The sequence below is a fragment of the Gavia stellata genome, chromosome 1 (assembly GCF_030936135.1).
Source record: "Gavia stellata isolate bGavSte3 chromosome 1, bGavSte3.hap2, whole genome shotgun sequence".
NCBI classification, from domain to species: domain Eukaryota; kingdom Metazoa; phylum Chordata; class Aves; order Gaviiformes; family Gaviidae; genus Gavia; species Gavia stellata.
The window spans coordinates 70,652,654-70,678,403 of record NC_082594.1 but is presented as its reverse complement, the minus strand read 5'-3'; the positions used below and the strand labels follow the sequence as shown (position 1 = coordinate 70,678,403).

Here is a 25,750-nt window from a genome sequence, read left to right as displayed (position 1 = left end):
TTTACAACCAAAATGTCATTGTTTTTTTTCTGCCTAAACTCACAGATGTTTTATATTGGAGTTCTTGAATTCTAACAAAAAAATAAAAAATCTGGAGGAAGACAACCATTTGATGTGAAAACTTTGCCCAATTTTATATATTACTTTTGATTATTACTGGTTGCATTACTGTGCTTATACCATGCTCAGGAGCATTTCCTTTCATGACAAGCAACAATCAAGATCTCTTGCTAGGAAGGTTAAATCTCTGCACAGTCACTAAAAAGTCCTGATCCCCACCCCAATAAGTTTCCCACTCTTCCAAATTATTTTAGCAATAGACCATGTTTTGGCTGTTAATAATTACTTTTCTCTCCTGAATGTAGGATGCCTTTTATTCTGTAGTTATGTATGCAGAGGTCACCTACTGTCACCTAGAATTAAAGAGAAAATGTGCCTCCAGATTATTCAATTGTCAAAAAATATATTATTTGACATATTTAGGGGGGGAAAAGCCTGCAAACACAGTCTGATGAAGACCTTCCTTGATATATAATTATCTGGGTGAATGGACAATTATGTGGTGATATATTATGTTGACCCCTTCCTCACCTTTTTAAAAGAAAGAACATGTAGGCTACTAATGGAAGTTGTTCTTATGACAGTTGCACAGTACACAATTCTTTGCTTTGATATGTTTAAAATATCATCTCTGACTTAAGCCTAAGAATGAATCTGAGGCATTCATAGATGATTGTTAAAATGATTATCAAATGACTGAAGTGTGCAAGTTTTGATAAAGACGTCAGTCAATTTAAAAGAAGCCTGCTGGGGAAAATATATGGACATGTACACATCCAGAATGTTTCCAGCTTGGTTTACCTGATAGTGATCAATTAAGAGTATTCCCTGAATGGTTATGCCAGCTTTCCCTTGACCATTTTCTACCCTGCTGTGATGGGGTGAAGGAGTCTGCAGCACTTGCAACCTGTGAGATCTGTCATGGAGATTTTCTTTGATATATTACATTCAGGCGTATTAAGGATGGGTTGTTTCCTCCCATCTGTACATTGATCTTGGGAGATCCTTTGCTTGGTGGACTATTGATGCTTCTTTTCCAAAGTCAAGTTTCTAGAGTCCCTATACATGTCGTGCTCTGGAAATGCTTCTCAGATTAGATTCCATGGGATGTGAGGGTGAGAAATCTCATTTCTGTATCCTGCTTGGACGTAAGTGGGAACTAGACCACAAGTAGCTCAGAAACAGGTTTTTCCATGCTCAGAGACAGGTTTTTCCATGTCCATAGACAGAACTGGGGAAATATCAAACTCAAACAGGTGGGCACTCAGCAATTAAGGAGCAGCTGAGTGAGTGCTTTCTAAAAATCACAGTTTTGAGGGGAGTGATGTTTGTAAGTCAAATCTATCCTCTGTCCCGGCAGAGTCAAGTGTCTATTATTGGATCTAATCAGAAAGCACCAAATTTAGGAAACACAGGGAAACTTTCTTCTTTGGCTGCTAGTGCTCCGTGTGCTGTTATTTGAATATTCCTGGAACAGTAGTATTCTGCACCTAAAATTTTAATTTTGTTTTCAATTAACAGTGGGTGACAGCAGTGACTCTGAGATGGATGCCGCTACCACAGTGCTCAATCTAAGACCCAGAGCAGGGAAAATCTTGAGAGACCAGAGACTGAGACAGCAGAGGCCACTGCCTGAGTTTAGGGTGGAGTGGAAGAATGAAGTTGATGGGAGCCAGGACGGCCGAGGAGAGCAGCAGGAGCTGAGCACCTTGCCTCAGCCATCCATCGGGTTCAGGCAGCCGCTGCTGACAAGACCAAGATTTGGCACTTTGAGCAGGGAAGATTTGACTGCAGACCATGGGTCAGCAAGACCTACGCCACCACCACGGTTAGTTAGGCAGGCATCGCAAGGGGAAAGGCAGAGAAATAAGCCTGAGAACCAGCCGTATTGAACATAGCAAAAAGAGAACTGTTGGTAATAAACCATGGACATACATACCGAATTAGGATTCTAAACTATCTGATCAGACTATGGGATCCATTAAAAAAAAACAAACAAGCCTCAGTGTGGATCTAACCACTTCCATTTGGGTAAAGTCAATGCCATTAACTAAATGAAAGGAATACTGGAGCAATTGCAAAGCTGAAGACATAAAAAAAAAAAAAAATCTCTTTTATAAATAACTTATGGCAATGCTTTAATTACATTATTTCCACTATTAAGATAGAATGGAAATGTGCCTTATCACATCATCTCTTGTGGAACCAAGTCATGCAGGTTCAATACCCAGTTATCCATTGAAAACCATTGTTGAAAGTCTGGTGATGAATGGGTTCTTAAAAAAAATTCTGTATCATTTCAGATTTTATTTATAAACAAATAATACTTGTTTTAACCAGAGCTTTAATATGAGTAACAATGAAAATTGCACAATGCACCTATCATACAGACTTTGTAAGAAGAATAAATATATTCCTGAAGCCCAGCTTCAAAGAGCTGTGATGCAGAAAAAGAGGAAGAAGAGAAGGAACAAGCTGTAGGAGCAGAACTGCAAATACAGTTTATAGAGAGCAGTTGCAACAGAGACAAGACCTGAATAGCTTGAATTTTTACTTTCTGAATTTTTGTCAATATATAACCTTCGAAAGGTACTGAGGATCGCCAAGGGAAATCTGAATGACCTTGACTTTCACTAATGTCAACAAGAGCTGAGAGCACCTAGCAGGACACCAGAAGCCCTAAAAAGAGAAATCTTCAAGTGAATAAATAATGTTCTTATTCAAAATTGCTTTTTGCACCTTAGTTTCTTGGTTGCAGTGCAAACACAGCAGTAGAATAGTTGCAGAGCACTGCACATAGACAAAGCGAGCAGTCTCCTGTGAGGGACCACTGAGACTCAAGAAAGCTCGTTCACTCATGCTTGTGACGCTGGTCAACTTCTTTTACTTTTTGTTTCCTCATCTGTAAAAGGGGGAAGATAATCTTTTCTTTGTCTGAACTATGCACTCCAAGGAACAACAATGCTCTGTCTAATTTGTTTGTACAGAAAAGTAGCACGGCAGCGCCCTGGAATCAGTTGAAGTCACTGTGCCCCTTAATAACACCCATAAGAAAGACGGACTTCTTCATCCTAGCGTAAATGGCTGCCATTTGAGTGCATATGGGAAGGGAGGGTGAATTAAAATAAATGATACTTAACTGTAGCTCTCAGGAATTTGCACTTTCTGTCCCACTTAATCTGTCTTAAGTTTTGAGCTTGCTTTAGCACAGATACACATTTCAGCACAATGAAGAAATCATTTTCATTCTACTTGTTACAAGATTGATAACTTCCATTGAAGAATGTACACTGTGAAATCATAACTTTCCTTTTTCATTAGCACATTTATAAATCTGTGGGCAATAAGATTATTTTTTTTTATTTAAGCTTGTTTTGAAAGAACTATTAAAAATCAGAATTTCCTTTTAAAAGCACAGGGTAAATTTCTTTCAAAGGTTCGTGGGCGGGGGTTGATAAACTACTTTTATAAATGGAGATTTAAGACTTTCCTTCTTCTAACAGCTTTTCCAAAATATTTACTTCACTTATGTATTTGAAATGTCAAACCTTCCTAAACTCTTTTATTGGCACAGGTCTTTTAGTCTTTTTCCTCTGTTCCAGCTATGGAGGTTTCTGCTGTGTGTCAAATGCAAAGTCTAAGCTGCAGAGAAATGGCTCTGTGAACCCTAGAAGTCTCAGTCAAATGTTCATGGCTAGTCTCAACAAATGATTTTTGTGGAAGGCAATACTTAGCTATTCTTTAATGATCATCTCCTGTTTGGAAATAAAACTGGGTTCAAACTGGGTTTCTCTTTCAACAGGAAAGTAAGTTTCATCAGTAAAACTGTCAGCGAGTACTCTCTCAGTGCATTATTGGGATCATGTTTGAATAAGAAAGAAGCTTTGAGTTTGGATTTCAGTTTTGAAACCACGTCCTCCTTGCAGATCAGACTGTTTAGATGAGGTGTTTTATATCAGGCCCATCTGAAATCTGACCAAATAAATAAATAAATCTGAAAAGTTGCATATCAACATTTAGTTTACTCCCTGTGGAGCTTTCTCTTCCATGTGCTGGTCATGACCAAGCAATCAGCTTGTATCTGGGGAAAGCTGCCTTTTTTTTTCAAATGGTTGTCTTTTTTTTTGGCACAATTTTAAATAATGAATGTAGGTTTTGGGAACCTTACTGCTTTGCTGGTTGTCCCTTAGTACAGTGCATGCTCACGTCATTGGTATTTAAACTGGGTGCTCCATAGTACAAGCACACCAAACTGGAGGTCATTTTTATGAAATATGGTCTTAAGCTCTTGGTGCTTCAAAACGTGCTAGCACATTGTTACATTTCCAAAGCACTTTGAGATCCACGGAAGACCAGTACCAAGGCAGATCTCCAGCATGGTTACACTGTGAAGCAGCGTCACAAATCTCTTGGGACTCTGTCTCCCTGCAAGTGCTCTCTCCCTTCCCCACTCCTGCTCCTCCCACCCTTTTCAGGCTCTTTTCCACTACTGCTGGGTCAGACCCTCATCACCTCTGGGAACTAGCCTGGTTGGTCTCATTTTCAGTAGCAGTGACAGCAGCAGCTGACACAAGCTGTGTCCCAGGTAGCCCTTCTCATTCAACTCTCACTCTGGTTTGGGTCCGAGGTTTGCCTTTTCCTCTTTTTTTTCTTTTCCTGCAAAGGAAAAAAAAGTGCAATAGCACTTTTTGATCTTTCTAAAAGGCCCATCTAACTTTCGCTTGCAGAGGAGACTTTTCCTTCATGTAGCGAAGAGAGTTTGCTGGAGACAGAAATGCCCACTAAATCTGTCCTCGAGCACCATCTGATGGGGAAAGTCAGGTATTGACTGGGGACATGTTTTTCACTTCTTCAGGAAACCACGTCTTCAGCAGTGGCTGCGAAACTCGCCAAATCCACATACAAATTTTTTGTTTCCAGATGGACTCCCCAGTACACTCTGTACTATTGATATTTTACTGCCCAGTTGTTCAGTTTTGGGGACAGTAGGAAAATACGTATGTTACACTGAGTTAGGGTTTTCTGAGAATTTTTCCCACTTCAGCTGCTGAGAGGCCTATAAATTGAAAGCACATAGGATAAGAAAGTAGGTATAGCAAGGGCTCGAGAGTAGATAGACATCCAGTTATCTGCTTTAAGCAGATATTTGAAAGAGAAAATGAGAATAATTTGCCATAAGAGGCATAATTTTAAGGGCTGTCCTACTTGGTACTAAAGTATAATGCAAGCTCCACTGAAACCACAGGTGTTCAACAAAAGAAAACCATGCTGCATAACAATTTAGAAACTGAGAATATCCTTCTGCACTGAAGCCACATAGAAATCACATAGAGAAACAAAGTTAAAAACTTGGCCAAGATAACATGCATGCTGTTACGAAGGGCATCCTGGGGTCTCTGGGAGCAAACGCACTGCACCCTGCACCACCTTTTTCAAGAGATGCCAAGTCCACCAATTCCAGATGCCAGATGCCAGCAACTGACACTACAAGAAATGCTTCAGCTAGTCACCATTTCCAAAATTGTCTAAGTTCTGCCAACATTCCCCAGCTCCTGAAGAAAAGATGAAGGATTTTGAAATTGGCTGGAGGAATGCTTTTTGTACTACAAGAGCTCTCATCCTATAAAAATATGCTTAAAACATGGCATCTGCAATACACAGCCCCAGCCAGGCCAACAACAGATTGGAGGCTCAGGCCAGAAAACATGATGGAGGGGATACCAAGCCCGAGCATGAGGAGGAACTGCTTTAGGACACAGTAGAGAGAGGTGTCATGGACTAACTGATTCAGGTGCTATTTAAATCTGGGAGAGATGGGAGGACTAACAGTCCTTTTATCCCTATTTTAGCAGATCATGATGTAACTTGCACTTTCTAGATAAACCTGCAGCTGTGCTTGACACTGTCAGTTGTGTGAACAACCACGAGGAAGCTGTCTTACAATTTTCAAGTCAAAAAGTTTCATCTCCCTCTTGGCCTGTTTATCAGATGGCCAGCTAAATGGGAGCTACTTAAAAAATAATAATAAAAAAATGCATGGCAGCTTAATTCTCCTCTGAACAGTTGAAGGAACCATAGCATTTGGGAGTTAATCAAAGTTGGGGCTGAAAATTGTCCCTCTTGGACTGTGCTGAGCCACTTGAGAATCTTATCCATCAGAAGAATTATTCTTGCAGGTGGTAGACAGATCTTCTAATAGGACAACACAATGGGAGAATGGGTTAGCATCATTCCTCTCCCAAGTTGGAAACACTGATGCGGTTCCCGCAACAGCACTGACGTGCTTTGGAAGCCTTTTTATCTTGTGAGATTTGACAGAATATGAGGCCTAAGATTGCTGAAGGGAAAGCAATATTTACACTGGCTGCGCTGGCGAGTCTCACTGGTTCATGATCTGAAATGTGCTCAGGTTTAAATTTGTAATTTGTGAGTTACAAGAGCACCCTAATTCCTACAGGTTTTGTTTCAAAAAGTAATTTTTTGCCACAAGAAGGAAAAGGCATTTTAAACACCCCAGTTTACTTCATTTATTTTTCATATCTAAGGCCTCCTATTTATTATGAATTTGACAGAATGGAAAAGCAGTTCCTATTGTGTAGCACATCTCAAAAATAGTTCTTTAATGCTAATTTAGGATTTAAAATAACTAGAAATTTGGCTTCATTTCTCGTTGTAAGTTAACGCATAAGTTTTTCAAGACTTCCCTTTAAAACAAGCTCTACAAACTCTTTCATTTTTATGAGAAAGAAGTCTGAGCTCCACTCACAATCATTTGATTCTCAAAGTTCAGGCTCCAGTGTACTCCCTTACAAGACTCATGATGAGCACTTTGTGAATGAGTCTTCAAAATTATAGCAATAACAGCACAGTCGAGTCTTGGGTTTTCAAATCCCAAAGCACCAAGCTATAAAGCATCACTTACCCAGGGGTATTCCACAGCTCCCATAACCAAATGGGGGCTGGAAGCACCTGAACATACCCACAGAGGTTCCCATCAGCTAGAATGCGACAGCATTACAGAGTGCTTGAAGTAATGAGTGAGACAGTTAGTAAGCAATGCTTGTCCTCTTTTGTTGCTGCATTATCTGCTCAATAATCAAGCTGTTCTCAGAAAGTAAGAATGGTGCTAACCTCTGTGATGGTGCTGCGGTGAGTAAATTCAGAGAAAAGAAAACAGGGCAAGAAACTGGAATCTGCAGAACTGGTATGTTTATGAAGGATGTCTTCAAATGTATGCAGCATACACCAACATGGAATAAATCTTACATTTGCTTCATCATTTAAAAGCAAGAAGCTCAGTACATATCATATGCTACCAGCTATTTTACAGAAATAAATTACTATATTGTATACACAGCCTCTTCAACATCAGCTGATCATAAAGGTCAGAAAAGTAGTCACTGTTAAAAAAATGAAAATTTTAAAAGGTGAGAAGTAAAAAAAAACCCAACCCTGCCTACAAGCCCAAGAAATCCAACCCAAAACTAAAGTAACAGCAAGCAAGAGAAAAATCTTAATTTGCAGTGATTTGCAGGTAGAAACGTTCTGTAGTCCACATTCAGATCTCTGTTTTGTTACAGTCTTCATATACCACAACTGGATTCCAGAAACTGCTGAGTAATTCAGTAAAGCCCACTAGACTGAAGCCAAAAATAGCTGCACCTGCTCCTCCCTCAACTTAAAAGGGGGAGTCACATCTCCAGGGATGTCTTTTACTCATCACTCTCTGAACTTGCACAGTGATGGCAACTGAGAGACAACACAGCGGATCCAAACATGGTCTCCAGGCACTAGGAAGAGTAGCTCTTAGCACTCCGTCTCAAAACCGGTAAGTTCTCTCTTTTATTTCTTTTTCATTCACTGTCAAGCCACTTCTTGGTTCAATCCTTGGCTCCTGTGACTTTCACATGAAAAGTAGGCAGATTCAAATGATCATTTTAAGGAACAGCTTGAAGAAAAAAAATAAACCATCCACATTGACTTGAACACCTCTATTTTGTGCTGTAGTTTCAGCAGAGGAAGAGGGGGGAAAAAACACAGCAACAAAATTATAGATGTGGAATGTCACTTCATTTTATTTCTATTCCTTAAAAAAAAAAAAATTAGGGCAACTTTTCCGTAACTGAGTCTTTACAAAGAAGAAATGTTTGTGCAGCACTTCAGAAATCATTTTGGCCTACAAGTAAAAAAATTTTCTTCTTTAACATCAGTTGCAACATGTCCCTGAGACCACAGCCTTCCACAGATTTCTCAAGTCAATTATTTAATTTCATTTTTATTTAGTGTATATGGAGAACTATTTTTTAAAATGAAACAAAAACATTTGCTGATTGTGCAAAGCACATTTTGTATGAGCAAAAACAGTGAAGTTTTGAAGTTTTTATAAGCAGAAAAGCAATACTCAGATAGCTGTTTATGTTAGTATAAACTGAATTTTATGGTGTTTACAGAATTCAGCTTTAATCAGTGCAGCAACTTAGAAGGATAAATGTTATCTGTTACCTCATACAACCAACGAGTATAGTAAAAACTACTAAATCTTTCATATGTATTAATTTTTTAGGGTTTTTTCCTACCCTTTTCCTTCACCCCTTGCTATAGTTGCAAAACAGAAGTCCCTGACTTACAGAAGGGTGGTTTTAGGTTAAAAAAAAAAAAAAAAAATTTAAAAGATGGAAACAAAATAGGAAATTTAGGGTGAGGATGTTTTGGGGCATCTACCAAGCAAGACAAGAGGAGATAAGACACTTGAAAATGCCTCAAGTTCCTGGGGAGAAATGAAACATACATTATTACAGCAAGGAACTCTGAGGATATGTATTGAAATCATAGCAGTAATAAGACACACACTCATTATGTCAATATATAAAATTAAAACAACTCAGAGTTCTATACATATTCCCATGGTGCTGCCACGGGAATCACTGAGGTTTCAACAAGGATTTAAATGATAGTAGGCACTGGAAAAGGTAAAGAAAAAAAAAAAGTAAAAAATGCAAAACAGCATCTATGATTATCCTGAAGCAGCAACACTATTTGCATGGATGTGTTCAAAGAGATAACTAAATTGGTTTTAATAAAAAAAACCCCAACAATTGTACATAGTTGACTTTGTACTTTCATCAAGTAATACTAGTAAAAGCATATGAAATGTTATCAGTGCAAAATACCTCTTCTGTATGTTTCACATGAAATGCACACAGTGGTGACTGGCAAGTAATATGAGCTTGAACAGTAAATAGCACAGGAGAGTGCTACAACTCTCAGTATAGCTGAGAGTAACCTCTCATTACTTAAGCAGTGCAGAGAAAAGACTAAAATACCAACAAATAAACAGTTTTTCTCTTGTCACTGAAATGTCACTTATGCCTCCAGAAATGAGAGAATGCATTAATCCAGATCCATGAACTACTGCTAGTTCCTCCAGCACACCTTCACAGTCATTCAGAAGAATTGAGAAGCAAATTTATTCTTAAAATGAAGGTAGAAAAATTGCATAGGAAATATTAACAAAAAATTTATGACAAAGTTGCTTGGTAGAAGTTATTACTAAACAGAAACCACCAGGATAAGTTTCAATAAAGCTTACATTCAGTCTCAGTTTCAGACTGAATGGCCCCATATTATTCTAGAATTGTCCATATTAGGCCTTCTAATACATGAATTGAGCATATACCCAATTCCGTTACCTGGGAAAGACAAGGAATCAGCAGGGGTCAGATAGCTACCCCAAGGTGCCTAATCATGCTGTGCAGCAAGTTTTGTAGACAAAGTATGCTTAACAAAATCACATAAGCAAATACTCTTGTTAATTAAGCTACTGTCACAGCAGACAAATGGCAGCAGACCACAGCATAAGAAATTAAGGCTATAATGCAAATTCTCTTTTTGATTAAATAATAAAAATTCACCTCTGATTAAATAATAAGAATCAATTTCTGTCTTTTAACAATCTATCAATCTAAACACTATTTCAAATGTGAGCTACAAGCAGGATTTGTGTATTTCATGTCATTCTTTATTTCCCTCCAAAAAAGGTTAAAAATCCATTAAAAAATCCCAGCCAGTACAATACAGCAACACCTGTCCCTCTCACAAGTGTTCTAGCGGTACCAGTTAGAATAACATTTGCCTGGAGTTAACATCCCTGCAGCAGAAACATTTATATGTACTTGCCTCCATGTGAACATAATGTGCCCTCTTAAAAGATCCGGTTACTACTGTACAAGTCTGGCAGGTGTAAGCATCATCCCAAGTTGATTCACTTTGCTTCTCCTGTAAGATACCTTTATGCAATCCAAATTTGCAGCTATTGATTTTTTAACTTAATATTTCCATGGCTACAGTATTTTTGTTTGTTCATGTTCATTATCAGAATAGCTACTAAAGCTAGTCCAACCCCTAGACTTGGAGGGCCGCAAGGACTGAACTCCTGAGCAATTCCAGAAAGGAGCGGGGCAACTATACGTCCCACTGATGTCACAGACTGTCCAACACCTAGGAGTGTACCACTGGCCTCATTCCCACCAATGGTCAATTCAAGATCAATGATACAAGTACGACCTATAGTAGTTGAAAAGGCTAAGAATGTGGAAGACAAAATGACCATCCATATGCTCAGTGCTGACGCATACAGGAGAATCAACGTGCAGGTAAGAGTGCTGGAGTGCAACAAAATTCTGTAAGTGTTGTGCTGATAGAGTCTTGTTATTGGTCCAAGCAGACAACCAGCCAGGACTCCAAGTGCACTGCTATAGCTCATTAGGTATCCAGCGAACAAGGGTTTCACCCCAAATCTCTCCTCCAAGGCCAAACTAAAATTACTATAGTACAGCAGTATAGCAACAGACATCAGCAACCGCACTAAAAATATATCCCACAGATCAGAGCACGCAATTCCTTTAATCCTCTTCAGCACTGTTGCAACTTGGATCCACGGAGATTGGAAAAGACTATTGCTTGCCATAGCTCCATTAGTTGCTGATTTCAAGTGCAGGTCGTGATTTGCTTTGGCTGAGAAACTGTCTGTTCCTTTGTTGTCTTGTTGATGTTCCCTATTGCCAGTGTTTTCCTCACTCCAGGGTAACATCCAGACAAGACCTATATAGATCAAGAAATGAGCTGATTTCATTCAATTGCATGAACTTTACATGGAAGACTTTAGTCTGATTGTAACAGTTCACTTTGTGTAAAGATCAAAATTCAAAAAAGGACTTCAACAATCATTTCACTTTAAAAAATTACAAAGATTAAGTCTAGTGTTATTCACAGTATCAGTTCAATTTTAAATGCTGTGAAAGCAAGGAAGGAAAACACTGAGGTGACACATTCGCAACATATAAACAAACCTAAAGGCTAAAGCCAAAATTCTGATTTCTGATCTTCATCTTTGGGCACATGAAAAATTCCCATTCCTGTGTCTGAATGTAAAAGTGATATATAGAATACAAAGGACAAGCATCTGGAGGTTAACTGTTTCAAAACTCCTGCCCTTCCACACAGGTTGAAATTCAAGGGATAGCATCAGTATACAGAACACGTATGCCATAGATGATAAACACACCATGAATTCAAGGTATGAGAAATGGCATAAAACCACAAAAGTGAGGAATGAAGGGACCCAAGATGCAAAATATGACATACAACTTACCAGCATTCAGAAGGAAGATAGAGGCACAGATGAAAGACGTTCGATAAAAGCCATCTTCCAACTCTGTAAGGTAGCCACCAACGACAGGCCCTAGAATGAAGCCCACACTAGAGGCTGCATTGAAGCGGCCCATTACTAAAGGGCGGTCCCTCTCAGAAACCAAGTCGGAAAGCAGGGCTTTAGAGATGGAGAGTGTGTGTTTGAAAATACCTGCAGCATAATATAAACAAAATAATAAACATGTATTGCTCAGTCCAAAAGATAGAAAATGACAAAAGCTATCTGAAATATCAATGTTCAAAATCTACTGTTAAGATTCCATAAATCACAAATTCTTCAATGCTAGAGTCATGCAGCACATTGGGCCATGACCATCATCCTGGCTGTTCAAGGATTTGGACTTAGGAATCAAAATTGTTCACACATCTGTGTGGAAGGAGTGCTCCTGCAACCCTGCTGAAAGAAGAGGTAACTTAGCTGCGTGCTGGAGCACACTAGGAATAAAATAGCTGCTAAAATAGGAAATGGTGGGTGGGTAGTGGTGGAGTAGGAATGGCTTGTCTGTTTATGAACATAGCTCTGTGTCAACTTTGCTGAGTATGGAGATTTCCAGGATTGTAACATACCAAATTCATATGTGAGACTGGTAGGTGGCAGAGTACAGAAGGGTAAGCATACTGCAGGAATACTAATAATGCAATCTTTTATGCTCCTTCCCTCTGACCAGGGCAATGCTGCCACAGTCACAGTGCTGTTAGCGTTAAAATGTATTACCTGTACTAAGTAATCAAATATCAACCAAATAATTCATTAGCAAATTGTCTTTAAATTGAGAAACAATATGAACAGTTCCTAAATCAACACTATGGGCCATAAAAAAGCCCTTTAGTAGATGTGTTCACAGAAATAGAAATGCTTATTAGATCAGAATATATGCAAAAGGTGTTCAGCTATTATAAGAACTCTGGTATGAACTGTGGCACAAACTTAGCTTCAGTGCTGCAAAAGTACATGCTTTTGCACAACATAAATATTCTGTAGAAGCAGTGACCTAAAATTTCAGCCAAATTTTGTAGTATCACATTGAGGTATATTTTCAGCATTTTCACAATAATGCACATATCATTCCATTCTGCGTTCCAAGTGCAGGCCAAGATTTCCAGCAGTGATCTGGTGTATTGTGTACCTGTTATGAGTAACCTTACAATAGCCTCATTCACGGAATTGCTACACTCCTGTTCTCATAAAATTCAGCTGCTCAAGGTGGCATAAAAGTTGTGACAATTTGAGTATTAATTTCAAATTATTTTAAGAAAAAAGTCACAAGAATATTTGATTTCTGGAGATTTTTCCATTATTAGGGTTCAGTTGGTGCTGCTGGATGATGATGCTATGTAGCCATCCACATACGACAATTTCTCTAGTAGTAATTCTCAAGCTGAGACTACAGGGAATTTAAACTGGAAAATGCCAAGCGTTTACTCACCTACAGGGACTCTAGAAATGGCAAACAGTAGCACACTGGTGGATGTTCCAAGAAGGAAGTAACCCAGTGCACTGAGAAGAATACAAGCAAGCAGGGAATACCGTCTTCCTACTATATCACTCCAGCAGCCCTTTCATAAAGGAGGAAATTAAGATTAGCTTTTTATAACATTTAACTATGTACAACGAACAATCAGTACTTCTAAATTAAATTGAGAAAAGATATCAAAGGACTGTCAATGAAAGCTTAATAAGCTTATTACACAACATTCCTAAGTGCTCAAAATCTGGAAGTGATGAGCAGAGTTCTGCCCTGCCAGCAGTGCACCTGTTGAAACTATCATTCTATTTGATGCCATGCATACAACTTTTTAAAAAATAATTTCTCTCTTTTAAAAATACAATCCTGCAATAAACATCATGAAATACTAGTAGTAGGGCCCCTGTGAAAGTGTTATCATAATTGACCACAAATATTTCTTTGCAACAATCACTGCTATGTACTAGACACTTGTTGAGCATCCTAAAAGGAATGATCTTAGCTATGAGGCGTTCGTCATCTGAGTGCAGACAAGTAGGAAGTATTTATGAGAAGGGCAAACAGTAAATTTGCAGGTAGCGTGCTTATAAATCAGCTTGATTCTAAACAGGAAGTTTTTTAAGAAAGTAGGCAATAGTCTTGCAGTTCAAAGAAAATGCCACAAGGTTATAGAAGCAAATTATCCCAGGTGGCCTGCATAACAAATCCTGTAACAATTTTTTTCATGAGATGAAATCTCAAAATCTGCTCTCTTGACAGCTAGGAGGTACCAGGGTAATATTAAAGGTGCTCCTGGCTAAATAAAGGGATCTCAGGTATTGACAGGTAAAGCATACATTCAAGAGGTTCAGCCTTGATGTTTGGTCTTTGCACTCTTGCTTAGATTAGGATGTAAAAAAATCAAAAGCTAACAGAAAATAAAACCAAACAAAACTCAAAGGCGTAACGCATGAATTTAGACCATATGGCAAATTACAGTGCACTGCTCATTAAGCAGGGAAAGCAAACTCTAGATAACAGGCTATGAAGAGCTAACTCGTAAGGCTGGTTTTTGGACAGGCTAGTGCATTGAAGAAAACTCCTTTAGCTAGCACCCCCACTGAAGAGAACCCTGTGTGACTGAGCCATGCTCAGTAATGCATGACTGAGCCCAAATCTGGATTCTAGTTTTTGTCTAAAGACGGTATTCTGTTTAGTTCTGAAAAATTTGATAATTCCCTATAAATGAAACAAACATTTTCCACACAGACTAAAAACTGGATCCACCAACCAAAAATGCTTATATGAACATTTTAAAAATTTCAAGCAACACTATTATTAACCTCATCCTTTTTTCCCCTAAAATCCATACAAATACCAACATACTTAGAAATGCAGTGTTAGAACTCACCACAAATGTGCTGGAAAATAGTTGCATTATACCATAGAGAGATCCTAAAGCAAATAAGTAAAATACCAATGTTAAAAATTAAACTGATTTTTTTAAAAAAATGAAAACTGCACAAAATTTTTAAATGAGAAAACATAAGAGAAACTCTGGGAATAATTTACTAGAAGAATAGGAAGAGGGAACAGGACAAACCAAAGGTGGAGTTTAGCACATAACCAAGGAAATAGTTGTACAAGTTTTCAGCAGAAACTATGTAACGAAGGAGGATGTTGCTTTGTACACTGTATTAAACACTAGCATTTATAATTGGTTTCTCAGAATCAGGAGAGAATTTCATTACTTGGAGGCACTAATTACTTTCCACTTGGCACTTCAATGTGTTACAAGGCACCACAGAAGCCCTGAAGAAACCACAGACCCTACTCTCTCATTTTGGAGGCTAAGAGTTTAGCAGCAGTTAGTAACAGAAGAGAAGAAGCAAAGAGAACCAGAGAGAAACATCTGCCAGCCTCTTTCATTTATAAGAATACACCTCAAAACCCAGCTTCTCTTAAAGTTAAAAATCAAAGCAGACTGTTGAAATGAAAACATATTTTTGATGAATTGCTGCTTAAAATAATACTCTGATAACTTAGAGCAGAACCAAAATTATTTCATGAAAAGTGCTAAATTTAATCCAAAATAAAAAAGCAAGGTAGTAAAAAACTGAATAACAGAGCCAATGTCAACCACACATAGCTATAAAGAATACAATACTTGTATCATTACAAACCGTAAACAGTACCATAAGATATAAATAAGAATTTTAGAACTACGGAACTTCATCTTACCACTTCATTTTTAAGATAAAATTCCAAACTTTCAGAATTTACTTGTAAACACCCCTTAAAGACGATAAATATTTTTCCAAAAGACAGCTGCAAGGAATGTAATCAAACTGGGAGCTATCACAGGCTTTGGAATGCTCAAGAAAACCAGCTGCAGAAGTACTGTTTGCAAAGCCTGTAAATAACAATAAAACTAAAAGCAACACCTGTGGCTCCCAAAGTTGCTGAGCTGTGAATTCTTGGATGCTGGAAAAGCATCTGTACATGTATTACTGCAAGACTTCCTTGTTCTTTCCAAGAATGCTCTTTCCCAAGCACCTGCTTTTGGCTACTGTCAGTATTCAAGTTTGGACAGGTCTTTGGGTCTAACACAGTACGGCTGCCCATACAGTTTTACTTGGAAATTTGCCTTACTTTTTATTATGCTACTAGCAAGGAAGAATTATGTTACAATGTCCAATTTGCAGTAAGGCATAATCCAGTTCACATTATAGTATTCTTTGGTAAATCAGTCAAGTACTGCAGCTCACCTATTATTCCAGCAACTGTATGACTTGCTCCTAGAGATTTGATATGAAGGTTCATTAAAGGAACAACCATGCTCACACCAAATAAATCCTGAAAAGAAGGCAAGAAAAGTTTTAATAACTGATCACTTTTGCAAAAATGATGGCAACCTGACTTAATAACAGTCAATATTTTCACAGAATCACTAAGGTTGGAGAAGACCTGTAAGATCATCAAGTCCATTTTAAAAGAATTAAAATTATTGCCATATCAATACAAGATTAAAAGAAAATTTTTCATGGTCAACGTGGTATGTTGTAACCTCTACAGTGCATCCAGTACATACAAAATTACAAAAGCACATAAACTGAAAGGTAAAAGATTGCCTCACAGGAATTAAAACTATGAAAATGGCAATCCTGTTTCCCCCTCCAGATACAATCATTCTGAAGATACATATTTAAACATTAAATATTCCTTTAATGTATGTTAAACCTTACCTGTGTAACAAGAAAAGTACTTAGTACCACTATTTTAAATTCAAAGTAGTCCGTAATTTTAATCACCTAAAGATACTTTTTACTTGTGCAAAGATAGTATATTTGGAAAATCTGCAGTATTTTAACTCTCAACCACAATGGTGAAGAAGCTATGGTAGATCTAAGCCTACCTACAGACTGCCTTTGTGTATAACTTAAGAAATGTAGTGAAAAGACAGAAACATGAAAAAAAGGAAAAAAGCAAAGCATAAGTGAAGAACGTTTTGTAAGAGGAGAGCAAAGGACACTGCCCATCCTGAACACTACAAGGATCTCCTACTCATATTCCTTTTGATTTTTTATCTTTTGTTAAGCTAACCACATTGACCCATTAGGTCTTTCACTACTACTATCTGGCACAGGATACAGTATCGTATATTAGAGCAGAACCTTACAGAAGATCTATTGGAGCAAGATCAGCTTGAGCTGGACTAGACTAGCCCTTCATAGTATGCCCAAAGCCTGAATAACTGTAACAGTGTGTATCACTAAGTAAATTCTCACAGTCCGTCATTAACTATAAGCAAACAGAGCACACGAGGTACTAACATCTTCAACAAGACAATCTTAGGAGTCATCTGCAAACCTAAAGAAAGGTTCAATGACCTCATCCAGGTCATCAGTAGAGACATGAAAAAGGACAAGTCTCAGAATATACCCTGGCAGTCCTGGACTTCTCATAGGCATACAGGTAGAGCAAGACCCATTAACCACTACCCTCTGATGGGTAGTTATTTCTCATTTCACCTATAATTTCTTATGTCGAATGATAACTACGCTGTATTTGCTTGGTTACAGGAAGCTTGCATCACAGGCAACAGCTCTTTATTATGGTATTTCACCACACTCTACACCCTCTAAAAGGACACCCACTTCTTGGTTGATTTCAGTGTGTACTCCAGCTCAGTGTCAGCAAGGTATTACAGGGTTGGAGAACCACAGTGTTTAAAAGTCAGGTAAGAAGCCAAGCTTGTTCTAATGTACTTTTGCCTGCAATATTTGCTCCAGGACCCAAACTAACTAGATTGTTTCTACTGCCCAACCAAAAGGTAGGTAACAGAATATATCTGCATCTCACAGTGTGAATCTGTACTCACTTTGTACTAATTTTCCAAGTTATCCCTTTTAATTTTAAATTAATTAAATTGCATTTTCCCAAGGCTCAAGAATCACTACAGAATACAAACCTTTAAAGTCGATACACTATGTTCTTTCAGTAAGGAATTTTTTTTTTCTTTTTCAGAAAAAGCGCAGGTTTTTTGTGGCTTTTTTTTTTTTTTTTTTTAGTTTACACCAGCTACTGGTATTTCAAGGGTATTTTAATGAAACAAGGAATAGTTCTCTGATAAGCATAAGGCAACACTGAGCTTTAAGGGCGCTTTGCTATTCCACTGCATTCACAGGATAAAAATCATAACTTTGTATCAAACTGCGCGACTGTTTGCACGGATAAAACAATAGAGCCGCTAAAAGCCACTATCCCTACAAACGTTCAAACTCCAAAAAGGCAGTTGCAGTGATGTACCTCAAACCCCCGCAGCCTTATCCAGAGTGCGACGGGGGAGCCCGCTGCCAGCAGGGACCCGGGGCCGGCGGGCGCCCGCGGGATTCAGCCAGGCAGCGGCAAAGGACTCGGAGAAGGAGGTGTGTGGGGGGCTGCCTGCCCGACCTCGGGCTTTGCAGCATCTCCTGTCACAGCCCTGAGAGAACCTCACGGCTCCGGAGCCAGCTGCAGGGCCGCCCCCCTCTTCCGCGGCCCCTCCAACGGCTGCCCCGGAGCCGTGGGGCCGAGCAGTGGGTCGTGTGCGTCGGCGAGGGGAGGATTTCTCTCCTCATGCACGGCCGCCCGTCCCAGGCCACCCTGGAAGGGCGCTGCCGCACCCCGCCTCCCCGCTTACCAGGAAGCCCACCGCGTAAAGGCACCGCACGAAGCGGCCGGACGCCGCCGCCGCCGCCGCGCTCCCCACGGCTCCCCGGCCTCCATCCTCCTCCTCCATCCGGCCAGCGGCGGCCGCAGGCCCGCGCCCCGCAGCGGCCGGCGGCGCGGCGGCAGCGGCGCTGCGCATGCGCAGTGCTGGCAGCACGGCGGGAACATGGCGGCGGCGGCGGTGGTGGAGGGAGGGGTGTAGTTGTACAAGCTGTTGGAGTTTTGGTAACGTTAACAGGTGTATTCTTCGAATTTCCTCTTTTTCAGGTGAGGAGGCGCAGGAATAAGGATCCCTGCGGGTTTCGAGGCCGTCGGGATCCTGCCTCCTCCCCACACCGCCTGTAGGACTTTGCCCTTCCTGTGTGTGTGTGGAGAGTTTTGCAATGCGTCGCCTCAGGGTCTGAGGCTCTAAGGAAAGCAGAACAGCTAGGTAGGGTGGAGGGGCTTTGGAGGCAGAAATACGCCCTACGAATATGATAACGGGTCCCCTGCACCATTCTGGAGCACAGGCCTTAGGAGGAGCAGCTGAGGGAACTGGGGTTGTTCAGTCTGGAGAAGAGGAGGCTGAGGGGAGACCTTATTGCTCTCTGCAGTTACCTGAAAGGAGGTTGCAGAGATGTGGGTGTTGGTCTCTTCTCCCAAGTGACTAGCGACAGGACAAGAAGAAATGGCCTCAAGCTGCGCCAGGGGAGGTTCAGGCTGGATATTAAGAAAAATTTCTTTACTGAGAGAGTGGTGAAGCACTGGAATAAGCTGCCCAGGGAAGTGGTGGAGTCACCATCACTGGAGGTGTTCAAGGAAAGTGTGGACGTGGCATTGTGGAACATGGTTTAGTGGGCGTGGTGGTGTTGGGTTGACGATCTTACAATCTTGGGTTGATTTGATGATCTTGCATGTCTTTTCCAATCTTAATGATTCTGTGATTCTCTTGGTTGCTGTAGAAAAATGACTTTTGAACCTATGCACCTCTAAGCCTGCCTCCTTCATGGGGAAAAGCAGCAGTGTCCCACCACTACTGCTGTCATTTGGCCCTCTCACAGGGCTCAGCCCGGTGCTGTCATCAAGTGTTTCTGATGGCAGAGTGTTTTCCTGCTGTGTTACATGGCTGGTGGTTGTGGTACTGAGCCAGGGAAGAAGGGCATCCCTCTTTCTGCCTAGCACGTATGCTGCTGTGCTGCGTTTCTGTTAAAGTCAGGGATAGCTGGAACTGTGGAATGCTATTATGTTATAACAGATTTGCATACAAGTAAGTGAAATGGCATTCTTAAATCTCTGAGATGCAGAGGTGGAAGCGATTGTCACATGCCAAATACCTTTATGTTGGAAGCAGAGGGGATTTTTTTATATAGCTGCTAGGCCAGGGATCAATGAAAGGGCTGCAGTTTTAAATACTTCAAAAAAAAAACCCACACCAAAATGCAGAAGGGAACAGGAGATGCTTTAACTTGTTTTTAATTGTCAGTAAGAAGAAGCTTTTGAAAAATGATGATGACTTTTTTAAATTTTAGAAGTTAGCACCAGTGGATAAAGTTTGAGAATGATCAATCAATGATAACTTCAGTTCTATCTTCATGTTTTCAGAAGAAATACGTATCACAGGATTGCAGGTCTTCAGTAGATTTAGGTCACAAAAAAGGAGAAGGGAATATGGTTTTCCATATGGTTATGAAGAATTAAGCTCAACCCCTCCCCAAAAAAAAAAACTGGAAAGCAAGACATATTCCTAGATATGCAGCTTATTTATAAGATACCAAGGCAAAACTTAGCCTAGCATATGCATAGGGACAAAGATGTTATCAGTGTCTCCAGAATAACTCAGTTGTTTAATATCCCAGTGGCTGTGATATTTCATAGTTGGCTTAACCAATACATCCTATTAATTTAGCTCTCTGAGGCCACTTTGAATAACAAATCCTCTCAGTGAGATTTTTAAAATTCTGAATATAACATTAATGGAGATCATAGTTGCATACAATTCCTCTGAAATGGACAAAATGGTTACAAGATATTGAAATATTAGAGCATCATGGGAATTTATACTACATTGTCTGCTCAATATTGCACTAGTTTTAGCCTTAGTCATTTTAACTCTGATAGAAGTAATGGAAAAGGCCTGAAGATTTATCAGAGGAAACTATTAAAGAGGTGGATGATTAAAGGATGTTGTAAGGGTTTAGGTACTCTTCCTGGGGTATAAGGCAGATTTACTTTTGTGCAAACGCTGAGCTCAAGTGGAATTTTTCACATTCTATGTAAATGTCAGTCTCTGCTATGAGTCTCAGAAATCAGAGTTAGCAATTCTGCATTCTTGTCAGATTCTGAAGATCAAGATGATCTAATGTAATGAGGACAAAATATTGTAGGCAGGAATATTGAATTCTCTGACAACGCAAACTCTTCCTTAGTTTTGTCTATTATTTCAAGCTATCGCCATGCAGAATGGCTTGTAAAGCAGAGAATAACCGAAATTTTTTGATGCTCCAGTAACATTGTCAGTGCAAACTGTTCACGGAGAAAAAAAAAATTAGAAAACGTATAGGTGTCTCTTCCTTTAACAGATCTCTTACCGCTTTTGTACTGGCAAACTTGATTAGATCATTAAAGAATTGTACATATTACATGTTTACTCTTGCATAATATATAAGAAAAAGGCATTAATATATAGTAACATGGCAAATATCTCTGTTGCCTTTGAACTGAAGGCAAATGTTTCCTGCTACCTCGGAGGTTCCCACTCATGTTCTGTCATTGCAATTACAAAACTTAAGATAAAGGCTCCCAGATAAAGAAAAGGTTCCCAAATAAAGTGATGGTATGACTGATAAGGGAATTGACTAACAATTAAAGGAATGAAATGCAATGAAGGCCATTTATCACAGTCTTAAGGAAAATAGAACCAGCCTAATATCTTTGGGGGCAGAATGACATAGCTGGTTGATTAAAATTATGCTATCAATCTAGTACACTTACATTACTTTAAGGTATTTGACTTGTTACTGGATGTTTCTTAAAGACAGTAGAGCAATACATACTCAGAAATGGCAAACAGCATGTGGATTCAGAATTGTTTGATATGTCTTCAGACTGTATTTGTGAATGGATAATCTTCCCTGAAGAATGAGTATGTCTAGATGGTCATCTCATTTCTAACCCTTTTTCCATGACCTGGAAGAAGAGGTAGAATCAAAATTACTGATTTTATGGATAATGCTAGGACGAGGAAAATTATGCAGACTACTGACATAACACAATCCGAGTACTCGGTTTTCATGATATATAAGTATTGTAAGTGTAAAGGCACAGCTAGAAAGAAAGCATGATACACGCTTAGGGGGTGCACCTCTCTGTTGTGGCAGTCAGTGATTATGAGATGAACTTGGTAGTCATAGTAAATAACCAGCGACCGTAAGTTTTTATTGCTATTCTGTGGCCCAAAAAGCAAACTCTATCTTTTGATAAGAAATAGAGGAACCTGAAGGAGAAAAGCAGTCAAACTTTATTACTTTTGTGTCAGTTATTTGGTCTGAATACTAAGGCGACACTGTCTAGTTCTGCTGTCCTAATTGAAGATCAATGCTGAATAAATGGAGAGGGTTAAAAAGACTTTAATGGCAGAAAGAACATTTCTTACAGTGTCGGGCTGCTAGAGATTGGACTGTCTTCAGCCTTCCCTAGTGAGCTGTTCTTGCCTCATATTATGAATGGGAGGAGAACTAGTCTGGGGGAGAATGTCTGAGGTTCAGTTTGCTAATGAGGAGAAGGGCTGAGGGGTCTACAACCCTTTACTAAAAGCATCCACTGTGGCAAATGCTTGGTGCCGCCTGCCCAGCAAGGAGTTGAGGCAGCTTGCAGCTGCTTTTCCTCAGCCAGCTCTGTGGCTGTGTGTGCTCCAAGCCATGACGAAGTGAAAGCACTGATGGAAGTCATCTGAAATCTAAAAGTTTTGGAAAAAAGATCCTTTCATTCCTGCAATGGGAGAAGATTTTAAACCTTATAAATTCTTAAATAAAGTTTGTAAAATACTTTTGTAAGGCAGATCTAAGGCAACTACAGCAATTTATTGCAGTTAAATGGAACATATTCTTGGATTCCCGTGTTACAAGTAGGTAAGGTCAAGACCCCCAAATGTACAATCTGTCATCAAATTTAGCGAATCTAACAATGACTTATTTCATTCTGGTTTCCACTTCAGATCATTAGGGTAACATTCAACAGTCATTTCAACTTTTCATATACAAATTGAGCCCAGTAGAAAAAGTTACAATCCAGTGGTCCAGAACATTTTAAGAGGTACTGTAAATGAACTTGAGTTTGGAAACTGCTGTTAATCTTAAAGACATTTAAAGTGTAATCTCTCCGAAAAGATGTGCAGATTTAAGGAATCTGGAAAGAAACCTTTTAATTGACCCCACCCTCGAAGCTCTGAGTGCTTGGCAGGTGGGCATGGCAGAGTGACTTAGAAAACATTTCTAAAAATCTTGTTAAAGGAAGGAATTATTTCAGGCATGGGGCTTAGTTCTCCTCTTTCTATGGCAACACAACTAAGACTGCGTAGCTTTACATGTTTCTTTCAATTAATGTTCAACAGATAAAATAAATATACCAGGAATAGGTTAGATATTATTGATCCCGCTCTGGAGCAGAGGATGGCCTGGATGACTCCTTTTGACTCCAGTCCATTTCCTGTCGTACTACAGTACCCTTATTTCACACACACACCCAGCCTATGATTATTTTTTTTTTAACTTCAGGAGCTCTGTAGAAGCTGGAAGTGTACAGAAAGAACTGGAGACTAGTTCCTCAGGCTTCCCGAATAAAATCCTAGAATACATACTGAAGTGTCTGTGCAGTAGATGGGAGGAGTTACTGCCTCGGAGTGAGAGTCATCATAGGTTCCTGCTGTGGAAGGACACATGTCAAACAGCAACAGAAATGTTGAAGGGTGCAACTCTTAATTTCTGACTATTTCTGGGGTGCAGGCACATAGCTGCTTCCATGGGAAACTGCCTGAAACCCCTCCTAAAATCAGGCAACTCATTCATTTTTGTGTGAGTTGCATGCAGGAATGTCATTAAAGCACTGCAGGAAATGTTAGTGGTATTGGCCTGGCCTGTCATGACTTGATTTAAAAATACTGTACCTTCCCATATTTTTTACCTATTTTATCCAATGTAGATTTAAGATACTGCAGAATGGGATACATGAAACAGAGTGACCTACTCACAGTCATACTAAAGTTTTCTCTTCCTTTCTGTGATGCTTTGTAGAGTGTCAAAGTCCTGAACACAGGAGAAGGTATGAGGCAGTGTCCAAGTGGGATATACACCCTGCAGTTTTGTTCATCTGGGTGGCTGCAAGTCTATCGGGTGTTGCACCAGGTTGTGCTAGTAGAAATGGGAGGGGGAGGCTACAGTTTTCATTACCTCCCACACAGTAAATAAGCAGAGTATATGATATAATCCCTGGATGCATAAAAATGTGTACATCTAATGGCTCATAAAGAAGATTGTTCTTGTTGGTTTATTAGCGTTCCTGTTGAAGCTGTTGCTGGGATGTGGGTTGCTTCTGTCCTTGGATCAGAAGGGTAGTCATCGTCTGTCTCTTCGTGAGCTTAGTATATCTCATGCAGAATGAATGACTTAGTGATAACCTGTGTTCAGAATGGCTTGATTTCATCCCTGTGTGGAGGGCTTGTACTCTCTACGACGTCTACTCAGGTTTTACATGAACGAACGATGTGCCCTTGCTGCAAAGGTGAATGATATCCTCGTCTGCATTAGGCAAAGCGTTGCCAGCAAGTTGAGGGATGTGTGAAGCCACACTTGGAGTGCTGGGTTTAGTTCTGGGCTCCCCAGTACAAAAGACACACGAACGTACTGAAGAGGGTCCAGTGAAGGGCCACTAAGATGATGAAGGGGCTAGAGCATCTCTCTGATGAGGAAAAGCTGAGAGAGCTGGGACTGTTCAGCCTGGAGAAGAGAAGGCTCAGGGGGATCTCATCAATTTATATAAAATATCCGAAGGGAGGGTACAAAGAGGACAGAACCAGGCTCTTTGTTTTGGGCCGTTTTTTGGGTGTTTCTGGGTTTTTTCCATTTTTTGGTGTTTATTTTAATTTGCCGAGTGACAGGACCAGAGGCAACGGGTACAACCTGAAACACAGGAGGTTCCCTCTGAACATCAGGAAACACTTTTTTACTGTGAGGGTGACTGAGCACTGGCATGAGTTGCCCAGGGTTGTTCTGGAGTCTCCAGCCTTGAAGATACTCAAAAGCCACCTGGACATGGACCTGGGCAACCAGCTCTAGGTGGCCCTGCTTTAGCAGCAGGGTTGGACAAGGTGACCTCCAGAGGTCCCTTCCAACCTCAATCATTCTGTGATTTGTGGCCTGATTTACTGTACTATTAAGGTTAAAGTGGTCATATCTCAAGCTAGTTATTCCAGGCCCCCTTTTAGTCAGTGGAGAAGAAAAAAAAGTAATTGTGCTTTTAGGGCGTGATTCATTGCACATTGAAGTAGTCATCCAAAAATAGGTCAGATGGACTGTGCCGTAAAAGTGCCAATATGACTGTAAAGGAAACCTGAGGTGACCAGCTTAATTGGAGACAGCTACCCTGCAGCTGTCTAATGTTAGCTAAGATGAATCCCAGCCGAAGATGGACAAGGTGTACTATACTCTGTATGTCTGCCTAGCATGCTGCTGACAACTGATCGCGTAGGTGCAATGGATAACATCCTGCCCAGCTGGGGAGGATGGACAGGATGAGGATCTGCATCAGCAGGTGAGATACTCCATTGCTGTTCAGAATGTTTTTCTTCAACAGTAAATGGGCAGTGAGGTCTCGGAAGGACTCAGCTCTGTGGCAGCTGCTGAAATTGTTTCTTGGTGTATAGTGAGACATGCAGCCAGTTCTAAAAGGCTGTTTTTAGATCATGGACATATCTGCCAGCACAGATAAGGAGCTGCCTGCCAATTCCAAACATACACACACGACATTTACTCAGTCACAAACATAAACAAGCAAATAAACAACCTCCCCCTCCCATAAACTAATCAAGCTTTTTCTCCTTCAGATGGAAAAGGAAGAAACAGCCTGCTATTGTTTTGGTTTGTTTTTTTCTTCTTTTCTAATTTTAAATACAAGGAGGGGCTCAGATACTATAGTGAAGCTGGAGCTATTTAGATACATAAATAAAATATGCAGATTTAGGAGTTAGTTTAGCCCCATCTATCTGGAAAATAAATGGAAATAAAATTATAAAACTTTTGCCAGCTTTGTTAAATGAGATTGGAATCCATGCATTATGTGGGGGCCTTCAGTCT

The 25,750-nt window shown here is 39.9% G+C and overlaps 2 protein-coding genes across 2 annotated transcripts in view; one reads left to right on the top strand and one right to left on the bottom strand.

Moving 5' to 3' along the window:
- The window catches only part of SLC9A2 (solute carrier family 9 member A2), a 32,059-nt gene extending 30,107 nt beyond the window's left edge, over window positions 1-1,952 (top strand). The window contains exon 12 of the mRNA XM_059821098.1: window positions 1,582-1,952. Within this exon, the coding sequence (XP_059677081.1) occupies window positions 1,582-1,952 (371 nt within the window). The remainder of the gene's footprint in view (window positions 1-1,581) is intronic.
- A 7,033-nt stretch (window positions 1,953-8,985) lies between these two features.
- Window positions 8,986-18,449, bottom strand: MFSD9 (major facilitator superfamily domain containing 9). The gene is made up of 6 exons (XM_059819194.1): window positions 18,397-18,449; window positions 15,983-16,070; window positions 14,626-14,669; window positions 13,197-13,326; window positions 11,711-11,920; window positions 8,986-11,160 (listed from the first exon to the last, which is right to left on the bottom strand). Exons 2-6 carry the CDS (start codon window positions 16,050-16,052, stop codon window positions 10,370-10,372), a joined length of 1,245 nt encoding a protein of 414 aa, XP_059675177.1. The 5' UTR covers window positions 16,053-16,070; window positions 18,397-18,449; the 3' UTR covers window positions 8,986-10,369.
- Between the last annotated feature and the right edge of the window lie 7,301 nt (window positions 18,450-25,750).

Bases quoted from the DNA above. Each gene is read 5' to 3' on its own strand.
- MFSD9 (XM_059819194.1), bottom strand. From the start codon at position 16,052: ATGGTTGTTCCTTTAATGAACCTTCATATCAAATCTCTAGGAGCAAGT. The intron at 14,670-15,982 runs GTGAGCTGCAGT...TATTTGCTTTAG, and splicing joins TACAGTTGCTGGAATAATAG to GATCTCTCTATGGTATAATG. The intron at 13,327-14,625 runs GTGAGTTCTAAC...CCTTTATGAAAG, and splicing joins TATTTTCCAGCACATTTGTG to GGCTGCTGGAGTGATATAGT.